Raw genomic sequence first — 13,326 nt, forward strand, 5'->3', positions numbered from 1 at the left:
GGCGCGGAGCGCTGGGCCGGAGCGGCGTCCCCCTCCCCGAGCTCGGGGGTCCTTTAGCCGCTGGGGAGCGGGGCTGCAGCCTCTGCAGCTGGGTTTCCAACTCTGACAGGCGCCATTTTACCGCCCAGAGGACTCCCTCCTCCTATCTTTCCCCCTCCTCTTCCCCTTTGACACTACTTCCGGTGGTGACGTGTATTCGCGTCACCGGGACCAAGTTCCTCCTGCGCGGTCTATGAGGGTAGGTATAAGGAAAGCCAGAAGAACTCCGAACGAGGCTGCAGTACTGCGCACGCGCAGAATGTGGCCGCGGGGCGGGGCCTGGGGGGGCTTGTGGGTCCTCCTCCGCTTCCTACTGACAACTGCCCCAACTGCTTTTCCCGTCCCGGTCACAGTGAAAATCTAGACGGGGTTGTTGTCCGTACGACTGTGCGCCAGGGCTCGGGGAGGGGCGCCCTCCGCGTGAGCGCCCCCCTGGGAATATTGAACATAATCACCTCTCATTCCGGACTATGTTAGGTCTTAATGGTGGGAGGACGCCCGAGTGCCCCGCCCGTTTCACGCCGAGGGGGCGGGACACTGGGTCATGACGCCATCAGAGGGCGCCAGAGCAAGGACCGGACGCGAGTTGGAGATGTTGGACTCGCTGTTGGCCTTGGGCGGCCTGGTGCTGCTTCGGGGTGAGAGCCAGAGGCACGGCGGTGGGTTCGGGCCTGGCTGATGGGACGGAAGTGGGGAGGAAGGGCCATGAGTCACAGGCTAGGTGTGGAGATCGCGACGGGTTCGCGAAGGCGGTAATCCCAGCGCTCTCACACTCTTTATCCCTCCCTCGCTCTGCAGATTCCGTGGAGTGGGAGGGGCGCAGTCTCTTGAAGGCGCTTGTCAAGAAATCTGCACTGTGGTGAGTATCCCACAGTGTCACCCCGGCCTACCCTGGATAGGGGGCCTGTGCCCACTCTTTGACAATCCCTTCTCATCTCTGCCTTAGTGGGGAGCAAGTGCATATCCTGGGCTGTGAAGTGAGCGAGGAAGAGTTTCGTGAAGGTTTTGACTCTGATATCAACAATCGGTAAGTACCAGTTGGAAGAGATTTGATTAAATTTGAGATCTATATTGCTAAGGAAATTTTCTTTACAACAAGCGCAGAACCTGGTATATAGTAGCAGTTCCTTAAATATTCATTGAAGAATTGGATATGGGTCTTTCAAGAGGCAAGAATTAGTAAGAGGAGTGATGAGTATTTGGGGAGTCCAAAGCAAAGATCATAGAAGTTGAGAGGGAAATAGCCTGGAGTTAGGGAGAACATGTGGGAAGGGTATTGCAGTAATCCATTAATCCGGGTTCACTCATTAAAGTGCATATGTACCGAGCACCAGCTATAAACCAGGTGCTGTGCAAGATGCTGGAGACAGCAGTGAGTGAGACAGACCTGTTCCTGGCCTAATGAATTTTTGGGAATAATGGTAGGAAGTGATAGAGGCCTGGTTTAAGGCAGTGGCAGTAGAGATGGAAATTTTAGAATACATGGAAAGGACTTTAGTGGGTAGAATTTCCAGGATTTATTGACTAATGTGGGGGAGAAGAAAGTATTGAGATAAGGAAGTTCCTAAACCCAGCTGCATGCCTGATCAGGAGACATTAAGAACCATTAGTAGGATGCTTTCTACTTCCTAGTCCGGGCAACTCAGTGGATGTTAATAGTAGTTTACATCTTATCTGTTGAGCCTCTAATTTTGCATCAGCCATTGTTGTGATAGAGGTGGTGGTGTATGTTAAGATGGCATTCCATGGCTGGGCGCGGTGGCTCACGCCTGTAATCGCAGCACTTTGGGAGGCTGAGGCGGGTGGATCACCTGAGGTCGGGAGTTCGAGACCAGTCTGACCAACATGGAGAAACTCCATCTCTACAAAAAATACAAAAAATTAGCTGGGCATGGTGGCACATGCCTGTAATTCCAGCTACTCGGGAGGCTGAGGCAGGAGAATCACTTGAACCCAGGAGGCAGAGGTTGCAGTGAGCAGAGATCGCGCCATTGCACTCCAGCCTGGGCAACAAGAGCGAAACTCTGTCTCAAAAAAAAAAAAAAAAGAAAAAGATGGCATTCCACAAGAGAACCAGAAGATAGAAAAGAGATATCTGGGAAAAAAAGTTCTGCTACCTATGCCAGTCTCCCTTTCCTGAGCTGTTTTTTCTGTAGTTGTTACTCCTTGACTTAATTCTTGACTTTCTTTAAGCTGTTCTACAGGCAGGACCAAGTCTCATGTCCTCTGCTTTCTCTTTTTTCATCCAGGGTGATAAACTTTAGGTGCCACACACAGGAAATATTTGATAATGGTGATAACTAACATTTATCAGGCATATACTATGTGTCAAGCACTGTGCTGAATGCTTAGAGGTTGGCATCTCATATCACCAATGAAGCAACTGAGTCTTAGAGATAATGTATCAGTTAGCTGACCTTGGGCAAGTATCAAAGCCAAGCTTGGAGGTCAGGCTGTCAGACACCAAAGTCTGTCCTCCCAATCACTGTATGCTATCTCTCAGTAATTATCTTTCACTAATATTTAGGATATTCGTGAAAATTGAGAAAACAGAGCCACAAAGATCAGAGGATGAACTTTGTGATCCTCTGGGGGGAAGGGGCAATATTATATTGTGTCTTATTTTCCCTTTGCAGGCTGATTTACCATGACTTCTTCAGAGACCCTCTTAACTGGTCGAAAACTGAGGAGGCCTTTCCTGGGGGGCCGCTGGGAGCCTTGAGAGCCATGTGCAAGAGGACAGATCCTGTTCCTGTCACCATTGCTCTCGATTCACTCAGCTGGCTGCTACTTCGCCTTCCCTGCACCACACTCTGCCAGGCCCTACATGCTGTGAGCCATCAGGACTCCTGTCCTGGTGAGACCCCTCCTTCATTGTTTCCCCTCATACATCTCCCTCTGCCAAGGAGTGTGCCCCTTTTCCTTTCTACCCTAGAAGAAACATCTGGGTTCTCCAGATGTTTTTTCATTTTTTTGACCTTTTTGTCTGGTTTTTTTTTTAACTTCTCCTTAATGCCATCTACCATTTGCTTTTTTTTCCTCCAAGTTATTTTTTTACTCATTTGTTTCACTCATTCATTCATTTAACAAATCAGTAGTAAATACATACAATGTGTCAAGTACAATTCTAGATAATGGCAAAATACAGACTGACTGTAGCTGGGTCCTTGCCTTCCAGGAGCTCAAAGTCCCATAAAAGATGGAGATAAGTAAACAGGCAGCTACAAGATGGTCTGATAAAGGCTGTGATGATATAGGACATGCACAGGGTACCTTAAAGAAGGGCGCACTCAGCCGGGCACAGTGGCTCACACCTGTAATCCCAGCACTTTGAGAGGCCGAGGTGGGCGATCACAAGGTCAGGAGATCGAGATCATCCTGGCTAACACGGTGAAACCCCGTCTCTACTAAAAATACAAAAAAAAAAATTAGCCGGGCTTGGTGGCGAGCGCCTGTAGTCCCAGCTACTTGGGAGGCTGAGGCAAGAGAATGGCGTGAGCCCGGGAGGCGGAGCTTACAGTGAGCCGAGATGGGGCCACCGCACTCCAGCCTGGGGGACAGAGCAAGACTCCATCTCAAAAAAAAAAAAAGGCACTCTCTTGAAGAGCAACAGGTCAGCCAGGCAAATTTGGCCGGGCAGGGGCACTGGGACTAGCCTTGAAGTGCACTGTGGGTACTCAAATGGACTTAGGAGTCAGACGCCCAGCTTTGTATTAAGGTGCTTGATCTCTCATTGCTTCACTTTCCCCTGTATATGGGGGAAGGTACAAGGGAAGTATTAGGATGACCACTATATTGCCATTTTTTAGGTCAAAAGTTGTTAAATATTGGCTGGGCGCAGTGGCTCACGCCTGTAATCCCAGCACTTGGGGAAGCCAAGGCGGGCGGATCATCTGAGGTCAGGAGTTGGAGACCAGCCTGGCCAACATGGTGAAACCCTGTCTCTACTAAAAATACAAAAAATTAGCTGGGTGTGGTGGTGCACGCCTGTAATCGCAGCTACTCGGGAGGCTGAGGCAGGAGAATCACTTGAACCCAGGAGGTAGAGGTTGCAGTGAGCTGAGATCACGCCACTGCACTGCAGCCTGGGTGACAGAGAAAGACTTCATCTCAAAAAAATAAAAACAGTCCGGGTGCAGTGGCTCACACCTGTAATCCCAGCACTTTGGGAGGCCAAGACAGGTAGATCACGAGGTCAGGAGTTCAAGACCAGCCTGGCCAAGATGCTGAAACCCCGTCTCTACTAAAAATACAAAAATTAGCCAGGTGTGGTGGCACGTGCCTGTAGTCCCAGCTCCTTGGGAGACTGAGGCAGTATTGAACCCATGGCAGGGGTTGCAGTGAGCCGAGATTGTGCCACTGCACTGTAGCGTGGGCGACAGAGCAAGACTGTCTCAAAAAAGAAAAGAAAATTGTTAAATGTCAGTGATTTCATATGGTTTGACCCAAAAACGCTGACCTTTGTAAGAGTTCAAACATTGTGTTAAAGGGTTTAGCATAGTACCTGACACTCTAAATGCTCCCAAAAAGGGAGGCAGAGAATTGAAGGCACTGACTGAGATCTTGGGAAGTTCCAGAAAGTACAAGTACTTCCGTGTGTAAGAGATGAGGTTGGAAAGTAAGTGGACACCACATGCTGGAAGCATTCATTCCATCCTGAAGGCGAAGGAGCTGCTGAAGGATAGAAGTTAGAGCGGTGCCTTGATCAGCTTTATATTGGGATGATAGTGGAGATGAAGGTGTGGGCTGGAGGAGGCTCAGAGCACGGTAGTGAGATTGGCCAAGGGAAGTCAGGATTTTGGCAGCACTGTGATGGAATTGTGAGGCTCTCTCCTTTCCTCTTCACTGTTTGCTCCCAGGCCACCAACCTGAATGCTCCCTACTATTCTACATTTCTTGTCCTCCTCTAGGTGACAGCCCCGCAGTGGGGAAAGTGAGTGTGCTGGGCTTGCTACATGAAGAGCTTCATGGACCAGGCCCTGTGGGAGCTCTCAGCAGCCTTGCTCAGACTGAGGTGACCCTGGGCGGTACCATGGGCCAGGCCTCAGCCCACATCCTGTGTCAGAGGCCCCGACAGCGCCCAACTCACCAGGTCAGAAGAACCAACAGGGAAGGACTGGAAACGGGGGGCAGAGAAAGGAGTGGCACAATGGGAAGAACAATGAAAAGCTGATGTTTCAAGGAGACTTTAAAAACAAACTTTTTTTAGAGATGGGGTTTCACTGTGTTGGTCAGGGTGGTCTCAAACTCCTGGGCTCAAGTGATCCTCCCACCTCAGCCTCCCAAAGTGCTAGGATTACAGACGTGAGCCACTGTGCCCACCCCTCAGGGAGACCTTTTCTAAAAAAAAAGCTGATTTAGGTATTTCTCTGTTTTCTATTACTCACCTCATTTAATCTTCTTAGCTATGGTTAAGGTAGATTGTTTTATTGTCACCATTTTTCAGGCTGGAAAGCCAGTCCAGGGAGGGTTTTTTTTCCTTGGGGTTTTTTTTTTTTTTTGGACAAGGTCTCACTGTTGCCCAGGCTGGAGTGCTGTGGTGCAATCATAACTCACGGCAGCTTTGACCTCCCATGCTCAAGTGATCATCCTGCCTCAGCCTCTGGTGTAGCTGGAGCTGGGAACACAGGCATGTAGCACCACATCCAGCCAGCTTTTTAGTTTTTTATACAGATGGGATCTCACCCTGTTGCCCAGGCTGATCTTGAATAACTAGGTTCAAGCCATCCTCTGGCCTTGGTCTCCCAAAGTACTGGGATTACAGGTGTGAGCCACTGCACCTGGCCCAAGGAGGTTTAAATTTAAGTCACTTACCAAGGTTATAAAGTGTAAGTGGGGCCCAGGCAAGGTGGCTCAGGCCCATAATCCCAGCACTTTGGGGGGCTGAGGTGGGCAGATCGTGTGAGGTCAGGAGTTCGAGACTAGCCTGGCTAACATGGTGAAATCTTGTCTCTACTAAAAATACAAAAATTAGCCAGGCATGGGGCACACAGCTATAGTCCCAGCTACTCCGGAGGCTGAGGCAAGAGAATCGCTTGAACCCAGGAGGCAGAGGTTGCAGTGAGCCGACATCATGCCGCTGCACTCCAGCCTGGGCAACATAGTGAAACTCCGTCTCAGAAAAAAAAAAAAAAAAAAAAAGTGGGGCTGGGCAAAGTGGCCCATGCCTGTCATCCCAGCAGAGGCGGGCAGATCACCTGAGGTCAGGAGTTCAAGACCAACCTAGCCAACATGATGAAACCCCGTCTCTATGAAAAATACAAAAATTAGCTGGGCATAGTGGTGGGTGCCTGTAGTCCCAGCTATTCGGGAGGCTGAAGCGGGAGAATCACTTGAACCTGGGAGGCGGAGGTTGAGGTGAGCTGAGATCATGCCACTACACTCCAGCGAGGCGGAGGTTGAGGTGAGCTGAGATCATGCCACTACACTCCAGCCTGGGCAACAGAGCGAGACTCTGTCTCAAAAAAAGAGTAAGTGGGGCTGCTCTGCCTAAGGAGTAGCCATCCTTTTATTCCTTTATTTCCTTAATCAACTTGCTTTCACTTTTGAAAATAAAATAGAGGCTGGGTGCAGTGGCTTACACCTGTAATCCCAGCATTTTGGGAGGCCGAGGTGGGCAGATCACCTGAGGTTAGTGGTTTGAGACCAGCCTGGCCAACATAGCGAAAGCCCATCTCTACTAAAAATACAAAAGTTAGCTGGGCGTGGTAGCATGTGCCTGTAATCCCAGCTACTCGGGAGGCTGAGGCAGGAGAATCACTTGAACCTGGGAGGCGGAGGTTGCAGTGAGCCGAGATCACGCCACTGTACTCCAGCCTGGGTGACAAAGCCAGACCCTGTCTCAAAAAAAAAAAAAGTTGAGGGCAGCGGCTGAAACCAGTTAGTTAAATAGGTGATTGGGGGCTGAGGATGTGAGGTCCTGGAGTCTGTCTAGTTTCTTCAGTAAGATGAGAAAAACTCTTTTCTTTTTTCTCTCCAGACTCAGTGGTTCTCCATCCTTCCGGACTTCAGCCTGCGTCTCCAAGAGGGGCCCTCTGTAGAGTCCCAGCCCTACTCCGATCCTCATATACCCCCGGTATCTTAAGAATGCCAGGGCCAGAACACGGAAATGTAGTTTAGGGTCTGGTCAAGGGAGAGAGAATAAAAGCTGCAGAGGTTGGGGGTGGGGTCAGGGATTCTAGGGATGGGACAGAGTAGCAGCATCCTTTGTACCTACAGGTGGATCCCACAACTCATTTGACCTTTAACCTTCACCTGTCCAAGAAAGAGAGAGAAGCCAGAGATAGCCTGACCCTGCCCTTCCAGTTCAGCTCTGAAAAGTAAGGTTGGGACCTGGGTACGTGGATCCCTGAGTAGAGCCCAGCATCTGGGCCGTGGAGAGGTGGGGCAAGAGGTTATTGATTAACCTGACTTTATAGGGGCTGAAGTCCACCTCCAGAGACAAGTCCAAGTTCTTGATCCACCCATTCCCCCTATAATGGCAGAGGGCCTTTATGTGCCTTTTCTCTCCCTTAGACCCTTGGGTCACAGCTCCAGTTGTCCGCAGAGCACCCTGGGCCTGGGCTGAGCCAGAGCAGACCCTTGGGAGGTGGCCCTATCAATAGGCAGTGGTGCTAGGACAGAAGGCTATATGGGCGTGGCAAAGGCTGGTTAACAAGTGCTTACTACATGCCTGCTGTTCTGTGCCCAGTATGTGGGCGGATGAAGCAAGACTACAAGATCCTTGCCCTCAAGCTGCTAGGAACTTACGGTTTTATTAGGAGAGCAGTACAAGGGTATCTATCCCAGTACCAAATGGTGCTTCAGCTCTAACATGGAGGTCAGAGAAAGGGACTTGGACCAATAAAATGACATGGAGGCCTAACAGGTTGCCTTAATGAGAGTCACAGTCACCTGGAAGAAAGTATCCAGCCCCAACTGTTAGCTACCCTCACCAGCACCACATCTTCCCTTCTCAGACAGCAGGCTCTCCTGCGGCCTAGGCCAGGCCAGGCTACCAGCCACATCTTCTATGAGCCAGATGCTTATGATGACCTGGACCAAGAAGACCCAGATGACGACCTGGATATTTGACTGGCCAGATTTGATTAGATTGTAATTGGAGGGGGCGCGGGAAGGCTTTGGACCCAGAACCATCTTTCTGTTGTTTGTGTTAGCCTTACCCTGTCCCTGTCCCACCTTGGTTCCCCTTGTCTATGGAGCCCCGCCTTGTGAGTCAGGAAGCAGCACTCATCAGGACAGAAGGTAGGATGAAGACATGGGGTAATGTGAGAGAGTAGAACCGGACCTAATAAAATCTTCATTTTTTTATTAAAAAAGAAGTAGTTTGGTAGCTATTTAAATAAGGGGGGGGGGGTGGGAATGGATGTCGAGATATGAGCACCTGCACCTTTTGGTCAATTGTCAGTGGAGTCTGGGGTGCTAAGTGTTCTGAACTGAAGTAGGTGCACTAAGGTTCCAAGCTCCCTGCAAGGATCTGGACGGGAGGAAAGCAGAGGCCCTGAAGGGAAAAAAGCCTGCTTCCCAAAACTTATTTTTTATTACTGTACAAAAAGCACCCTCTCCCTCTTTTTGTCTCTCCCACCAACAGCCCCCCCCAACCCAAGAGGACTATACATGGAGTGCAGGGACAGAGTGACCAGGAGGCCTTTGTCCGGCACCCTGCCCACAGGCTGAGCTCAGCCCCAGGCCCTTGCAGGCATCTAGACACTCCCATAGCCTGTCAGGCTGGGGCGAGGAGATCCCAGGTCACACATACTCCTTGGAAGAGTTGGACTTAGGGTAAGAGCGGGGTGCACGGTACCCAGCCTTGCTCTCATTCCCAGGACAGGAACAGGAGAGCAGTGCACCTCCCAGGATGACTAGGGCAGACCCTGCCCAGCCAATAAAGATGGCAGGGCCAAACTCATACCTGTGAAGAGAAGGGGGTGGTTAGAAACCCTGGCCTGCCTCTGCCCTCCTCCCTATTCCAGGATCCCAGACCTGTCTCCTTAGGAGGCAGGGTTCCCAGACTTACTTAATGTTGGTAGGGATCAAAGGGTTATAAAAGTCCGTGACAATCTGATGGCCGTACCAGGAGCAAGCTACCAAGGCGGCAAGACCTGGAGAGAGAATGAGGGTTTCAGTATAGTGAGGCCCCAAACGGGCACCTTGCCCAGCCTTGCTCCTCCCAGATGGAGAACCCGGGAGCTCACCTGCCACGATGAAAATTATGCCTCCACCCATGGCTATACGGGCCTTCTTCACTTTGTCGTCTCCCCCACAGCGCGTGCACTTCATGCCCATCGTGGCCACAAACATGGCCAGGAAGCCCAGCACCAGGGAGACCACCATTAGGGCTCGAGTGGCCTGCAAGGCCGCTGCGGGCGAGGGGAAAGGGCGCCGTCATTGCTGGAAATGGAGGCGGCTCCAGCCTTCGTGCCGCCGGCCGCGCCCACTAACCCGTGGACCTCGTCTGTCCGGGGCCGTGTTCTGCCGCGGGCCAGCGGCGCCCAGGTGTCCAAGGCCTGGGCCCAGCGGGCAGGTCCCCGCCCCTCCCGACAGCGCGGCCTTCCTGCTCCCGCCCCGCCCTCTCCGCTCAAGGATCCGCCCGGGGCGCCGGGGTTTCGGCGAAACTGCCCTGGATAGGGGGAAGGGTGAAAGGGGGCAGCGAAGAGAAGCCGAGACGGTGGCCCGAGCCCCGCGCGGCGCACGTGCCAGCCGACGTCCCTGCTCTGAGCCCGCTATCGAGGCCACCGGCTTTGTGGCTTCGGCTAATCGGCCGATAAGATTAGAGGCCGCAGGCGGCGGCCCACTCTGACCAGCCGCACCGCCCTTCGGCCCTCGGCGCGCCCCGTGCCCCGCGCCCCGGGGCCGTTTATGTCTGAGAAAAGGGCGGGAGATGTCGGAGGCCATGGCCTGCCCGGGGATGGGGGAGGGGACGGCCCCGGCCTAAGACCGCTGCTCCGAGCCGGGGATGAGGCTGGGTTGGGGGCGGAAGAGGACCGTGGGCGGCCGAGGTGCGCGCCCACGTGCAGCCGCCAGAACCCCGGCCGGCTCCCGCCCAGCCCCGCCGCCCCTACCCAGCCCCGCCGCCCCCAGCCGACCACTTCCTCGCCCTGCAGCTCCCCAGCAACCCAGGGCCCCCAGCCGTGGGGCCTCGGCTCTCCCACGCGCGCCACCCCGCCACCTCGGTCCAGGGCGCGTCCGCCCCGTCTGTCCCGCGGCCTTACCGGACAGGGCGAGCACCGAGTCGTACATTTTGCAGCTCATCATCCCCGTGCTCTGCGTGACGCAGTCCATCCACAGCCCCTTGTACATGGCCTGGGCCGTGATGATGTTGTCACCCGCATAGGAGCTCATCTGCCACTGCGGGATGGCGGTGCAGGCCACCAGACCCACCCAGCCCAGCAGGGCCATGGAGAAGCCCAGCAACTGCAGGCCCGAATTGGCCATTTCCGCCCTCAGAAAACACTGGGGGCGCCGGGCGGGAGACCCTACAGTAAAACAAACGATGCTTGAGGGGCAGCCCCACAAAAGAAAACTTGAGGTGGTTTTCCGGTCACCCAAAGAGACAAAAAGGGTTTGGGCCAGGTGAATGCAAATCTTGTCACCAAACTACACACAAATGGACCCCTCCAGTGAAGCGATGGCCTCGCGGCAGAGGGAATAGGATACGCCGGGAGGGTGGTTCCGGACAAAAGCGGTCCCCGAAGGCCAGGCGGTTCCCTCCGGGCGCTCTCGGCGACCCTAGCCAAACAAAAGGTGGAGGGGCCGTCTGGGCGCGGTTCTGGGCGCCGGCAAGTCCCAAAGTATCCTGGGCTGTAGGTCCGAGGCTGCGGTGCGCAGCAGAGGTGGCTCGGAGGTGAGACAGCAGGTGCGGGCGGACAGGTGGGGCGCACCTGAGTATATGTAGGGCGTCGGGGGCGCGGCCCGCGGGCCCCGGGAGCGCGGGAGGGGGAGGCGGGACCGGAGGGGCGGCCGAGGGTGACCTGACGTCACCGAAGGGACACTCACCTGAACCGGAAGTCGTGGCCCCCACCCCTCCTTGCCCAGGTGAGGAGGAAGAAACCTGAGCACCAGGGTCACGCCCCTTCGCTTGCCCGGTTTTGACCGCCGCTGGGGAGGAGGCGGTGGCTCCCCGGGAGTCCCAAGCTCCGAGTCAGCCCCTCCGGACTGGATTTCCCTCGAACACCGGGGGGAAGCCCCTTCCTTTCTTCCCAACAGGTGCGCCTGGGACGCTGCGGGGCGCCCCTGACCAGCCTCGGCGCCGTCCTTTCCCCGCCGGGTTCTGTCCAAAGTGCTCTCTCCCCGGCCCCGCTTTCGCCCCCATCCGCTGCTCTCCTTTTTTTTTTTTCTGTCTCCTACCCTGGTCGATCCCACCTTCGGGGACCCTGGCCCGATCCCTGAGAGTCGCCTCCTTCAGCACCCGCTTCACTGTCCCGGTTCTCTGGCTCTGCTACAGACACCCGGCTTAGCGTGGCTCCCCAACAGCCCCACCTTCCTGTGCCCCCATTCCAACCCAACATGACTTACAGCCTGAACCCTTTGCACTCAACCTCCCCACCTACCACTATCCCCTCCGGCATCAAGGCTCCTAACTGGAGGAAGAAACCAGTGGAACCGAAAGCCGGCCGAGGGTGGGGAGCAGGGTGAGGGCTAGGTCAGAGTCTTGGCCACACCCATCGTTCCCCTCCCTTTCAGACCTATCCTCCACCTTTCCCACCCCTCCCCCACACTCGCCCGTTTTTCTTTCCCTCCCGGGCCTGGGCTTGGACTGCCAATTGCTGTGCACTCTCTCACGCCCTCACTGTTCCGTCCTCCTTATAATCTGGCTCTCTAAGGTGGTCGTCCATGGTCCCTCACCCTGCAGTCCTGCTGTCTCTCCCCAAAGCATTGCTCCCTCCTTCCTCCGGGCACTCCTTCCAGCCTTTTGCTCCTTCCTCCTTCATCTTTGGTCATCTCCCCTTCCTGCCTTTCCTGCTTTGGAGCTTCCTATTTCACTCCTTGTCTTTTTTTGTTGTTGTTTGAGAGGGGGGGTCTGTGTTACCCAGGCTGGAGTGCAGAGGTGCAATCTCGGCTCACTGCAGCCTCGCCTCCTGGGCTCAAGCGATTACCCCGCCTCAGCGTCCCCAGTAGCTGGGACCGCGGGTGCACACCACCACGCCCAGCTAAAGTTTTTGTATTTTTGGTAGAGAAGGGTTTTCACCATGTTGCTCAGGCTGGTCTTGAACACTTGAACTCAAGCAATCCCCCCACCCCCACCTCCTAAAGTGCAGGATTACAGGCGTGAGCCACCGCACCCAGCCCACTCCTTGTCTTTTCGTTTACCTTTGCGCCTTGTCTCCAGTCTCCTTGGAACCCAGTATCAGCAATTAATCTTTCTTTCCTCTTCTTAGGTGCACACTGCACTTTCCCCACCCACCCTGCCCAGTTTCCTCCCAATCTTCCTACTACCCTCCAACCTCCTCATACTTCTCAGATTCTCACATACCCTGCTTATTCTGGCTCTCTCTCATTTCATTTTCCTCTCTCCATTTTTTATCTCAACTCTCTCACATTTTTTATCTTTATTTTGCCCTCTCAAACATTTCTCTGTCTTTCCTTCGTTTATTCGCTAAACACATTAAAGGCCCCCTTATGCTAAGCTAATTGACCTGCTTTTGTATAAAATGAAGACTTCATGAACTGTTTTTTTTTTGTTTGTTTGTTTTTTTTGAGACAGTTTTTGCTCTTGTCGCCCAGACTGGAGTGCAATGGCATGATCTCGGCTTACTGCAACCTCCACCTTCTGGGTTCCAGTGATTCTCCTGCCTCAGCCTCCCAAGTAGCTGGGAGTATAGGTGCCCACCACCAAACCCAACTAATTTTTGTATTTTTAGTAGAGACAGGGTTTCACCATGTTGGCCAGGCGGATCTCGAATTCCTGACCTCAGGTGATCCCAACCCACCTCGACCTCCCAGAGTGCTGGGATTACAGGCGTGACCCACCACTCCCAGCCATGAACTCTTTGTTATTCATTTTTATTGTTGTACTTTTGGATTAATGGTACTTTTCTGGATTAACGTACTCTTAGAGGCAGGGTCTCACTCTGTTGCCCAGGCTAGAGTGCAGTGGTGCAATTATAGCTCACTGCAGCCTTGAACTCCTGGGCTCAAAGGATGCCCCCACTCCAAAACAAATAGCTGCAATTACAGCCATGTGTCATCATTGTTCTGGCTTTGTTTGTTTTTTGAAACAGAGTCTCGCTCTGTCACCCAAGCTGGAGTGCAGTGGCACGATCTCGGCTCACTGCAACCTCTGCCTCC

At 53.6% G+C, this 13,326-nt stretch overlaps 2 protein-coding genes across 3 annotated transcripts; one reads left to right on the forward strand and one right to left on the reverse strand.

The window, feature by feature from the left end:
• Positions 1 to 15: 15 nt before the first annotated feature.
• On the forward strand, positions 16 to 8,360 carry ELP5 (elongator acetyltransferase complex subunit 5). The gene is made up of 9 exons (XM_032139737.2): positions 16 to 238; positions 517 to 677; positions 838 to 898; positions 986 to 1,066; positions 2,676 to 2,896; positions 4,950 to 5,131; positions 7,019 to 7,114; positions 7,258 to 7,358; positions 7,998 to 8,360. Exons 2-9 carry the CDS (start codon positions 584 to 586, stop codon positions 8,110 to 8,112), a joined length of 951 nt encoding a protein of 316 aa, XP_031995628.1. The 5' UTR covers positions 16 to 238; positions 517 to 583; the 3' UTR covers positions 8,113 to 8,360.
• On the reverse strand, positions 8,325 to 11,642 carry CLDN7 (claudin 7). 2 transcript variants are annotated; one of them, XM_032139739.2, is made up of 5 exons: positions 11,589 to 11,642; positions 10,251 to 10,767; positions 9,234 to 9,398; positions 9,056 to 9,140; positions 8,325 to 8,950 (listed from the first exon to the last, which is right to left on the reverse strand). In XM_032139739.2, the coding sequence occupies exons 2-5, from the start codon at positions 10,471 to 10,473 to the stop codon at positions 8,788 to 8,790; spliced, it is 636 nt and encodes a 211-aa protein (XP_031995630.1). In that variant the 5' UTR covers positions 10,474 to 10,767; positions 11,589 to 11,642; the 3' UTR covers positions 8,325 to 8,787. The 2 variants fall into 2 exon arrangements, with proteins under 2 accessions (XP_031995630.1, XP_031995631.1); XM_032139740.2 differs by lacking the exons at positions 9,056 to 9,140; positions 11,589 to 11,642 and having other exon boundaries at positions 10,251 to 10,902.
• Between the last annotated feature and the right edge of the window lie 1,684 nt (positions 11,643 to 13,326).

Source organism: Hylobates moloch, unplaced genomic scaffold, assembly GCF_009828535.3.
Source record: "Hylobates moloch isolate HMO894 unplaced genomic scaffold, HMol_V3 SCAFFOLD_19, whole genome shotgun sequence".
NCBI lineage: Eukaryota > Metazoa > Chordata > Mammalia > Primates > Hylobatidae > Hylobates > Hylobates moloch.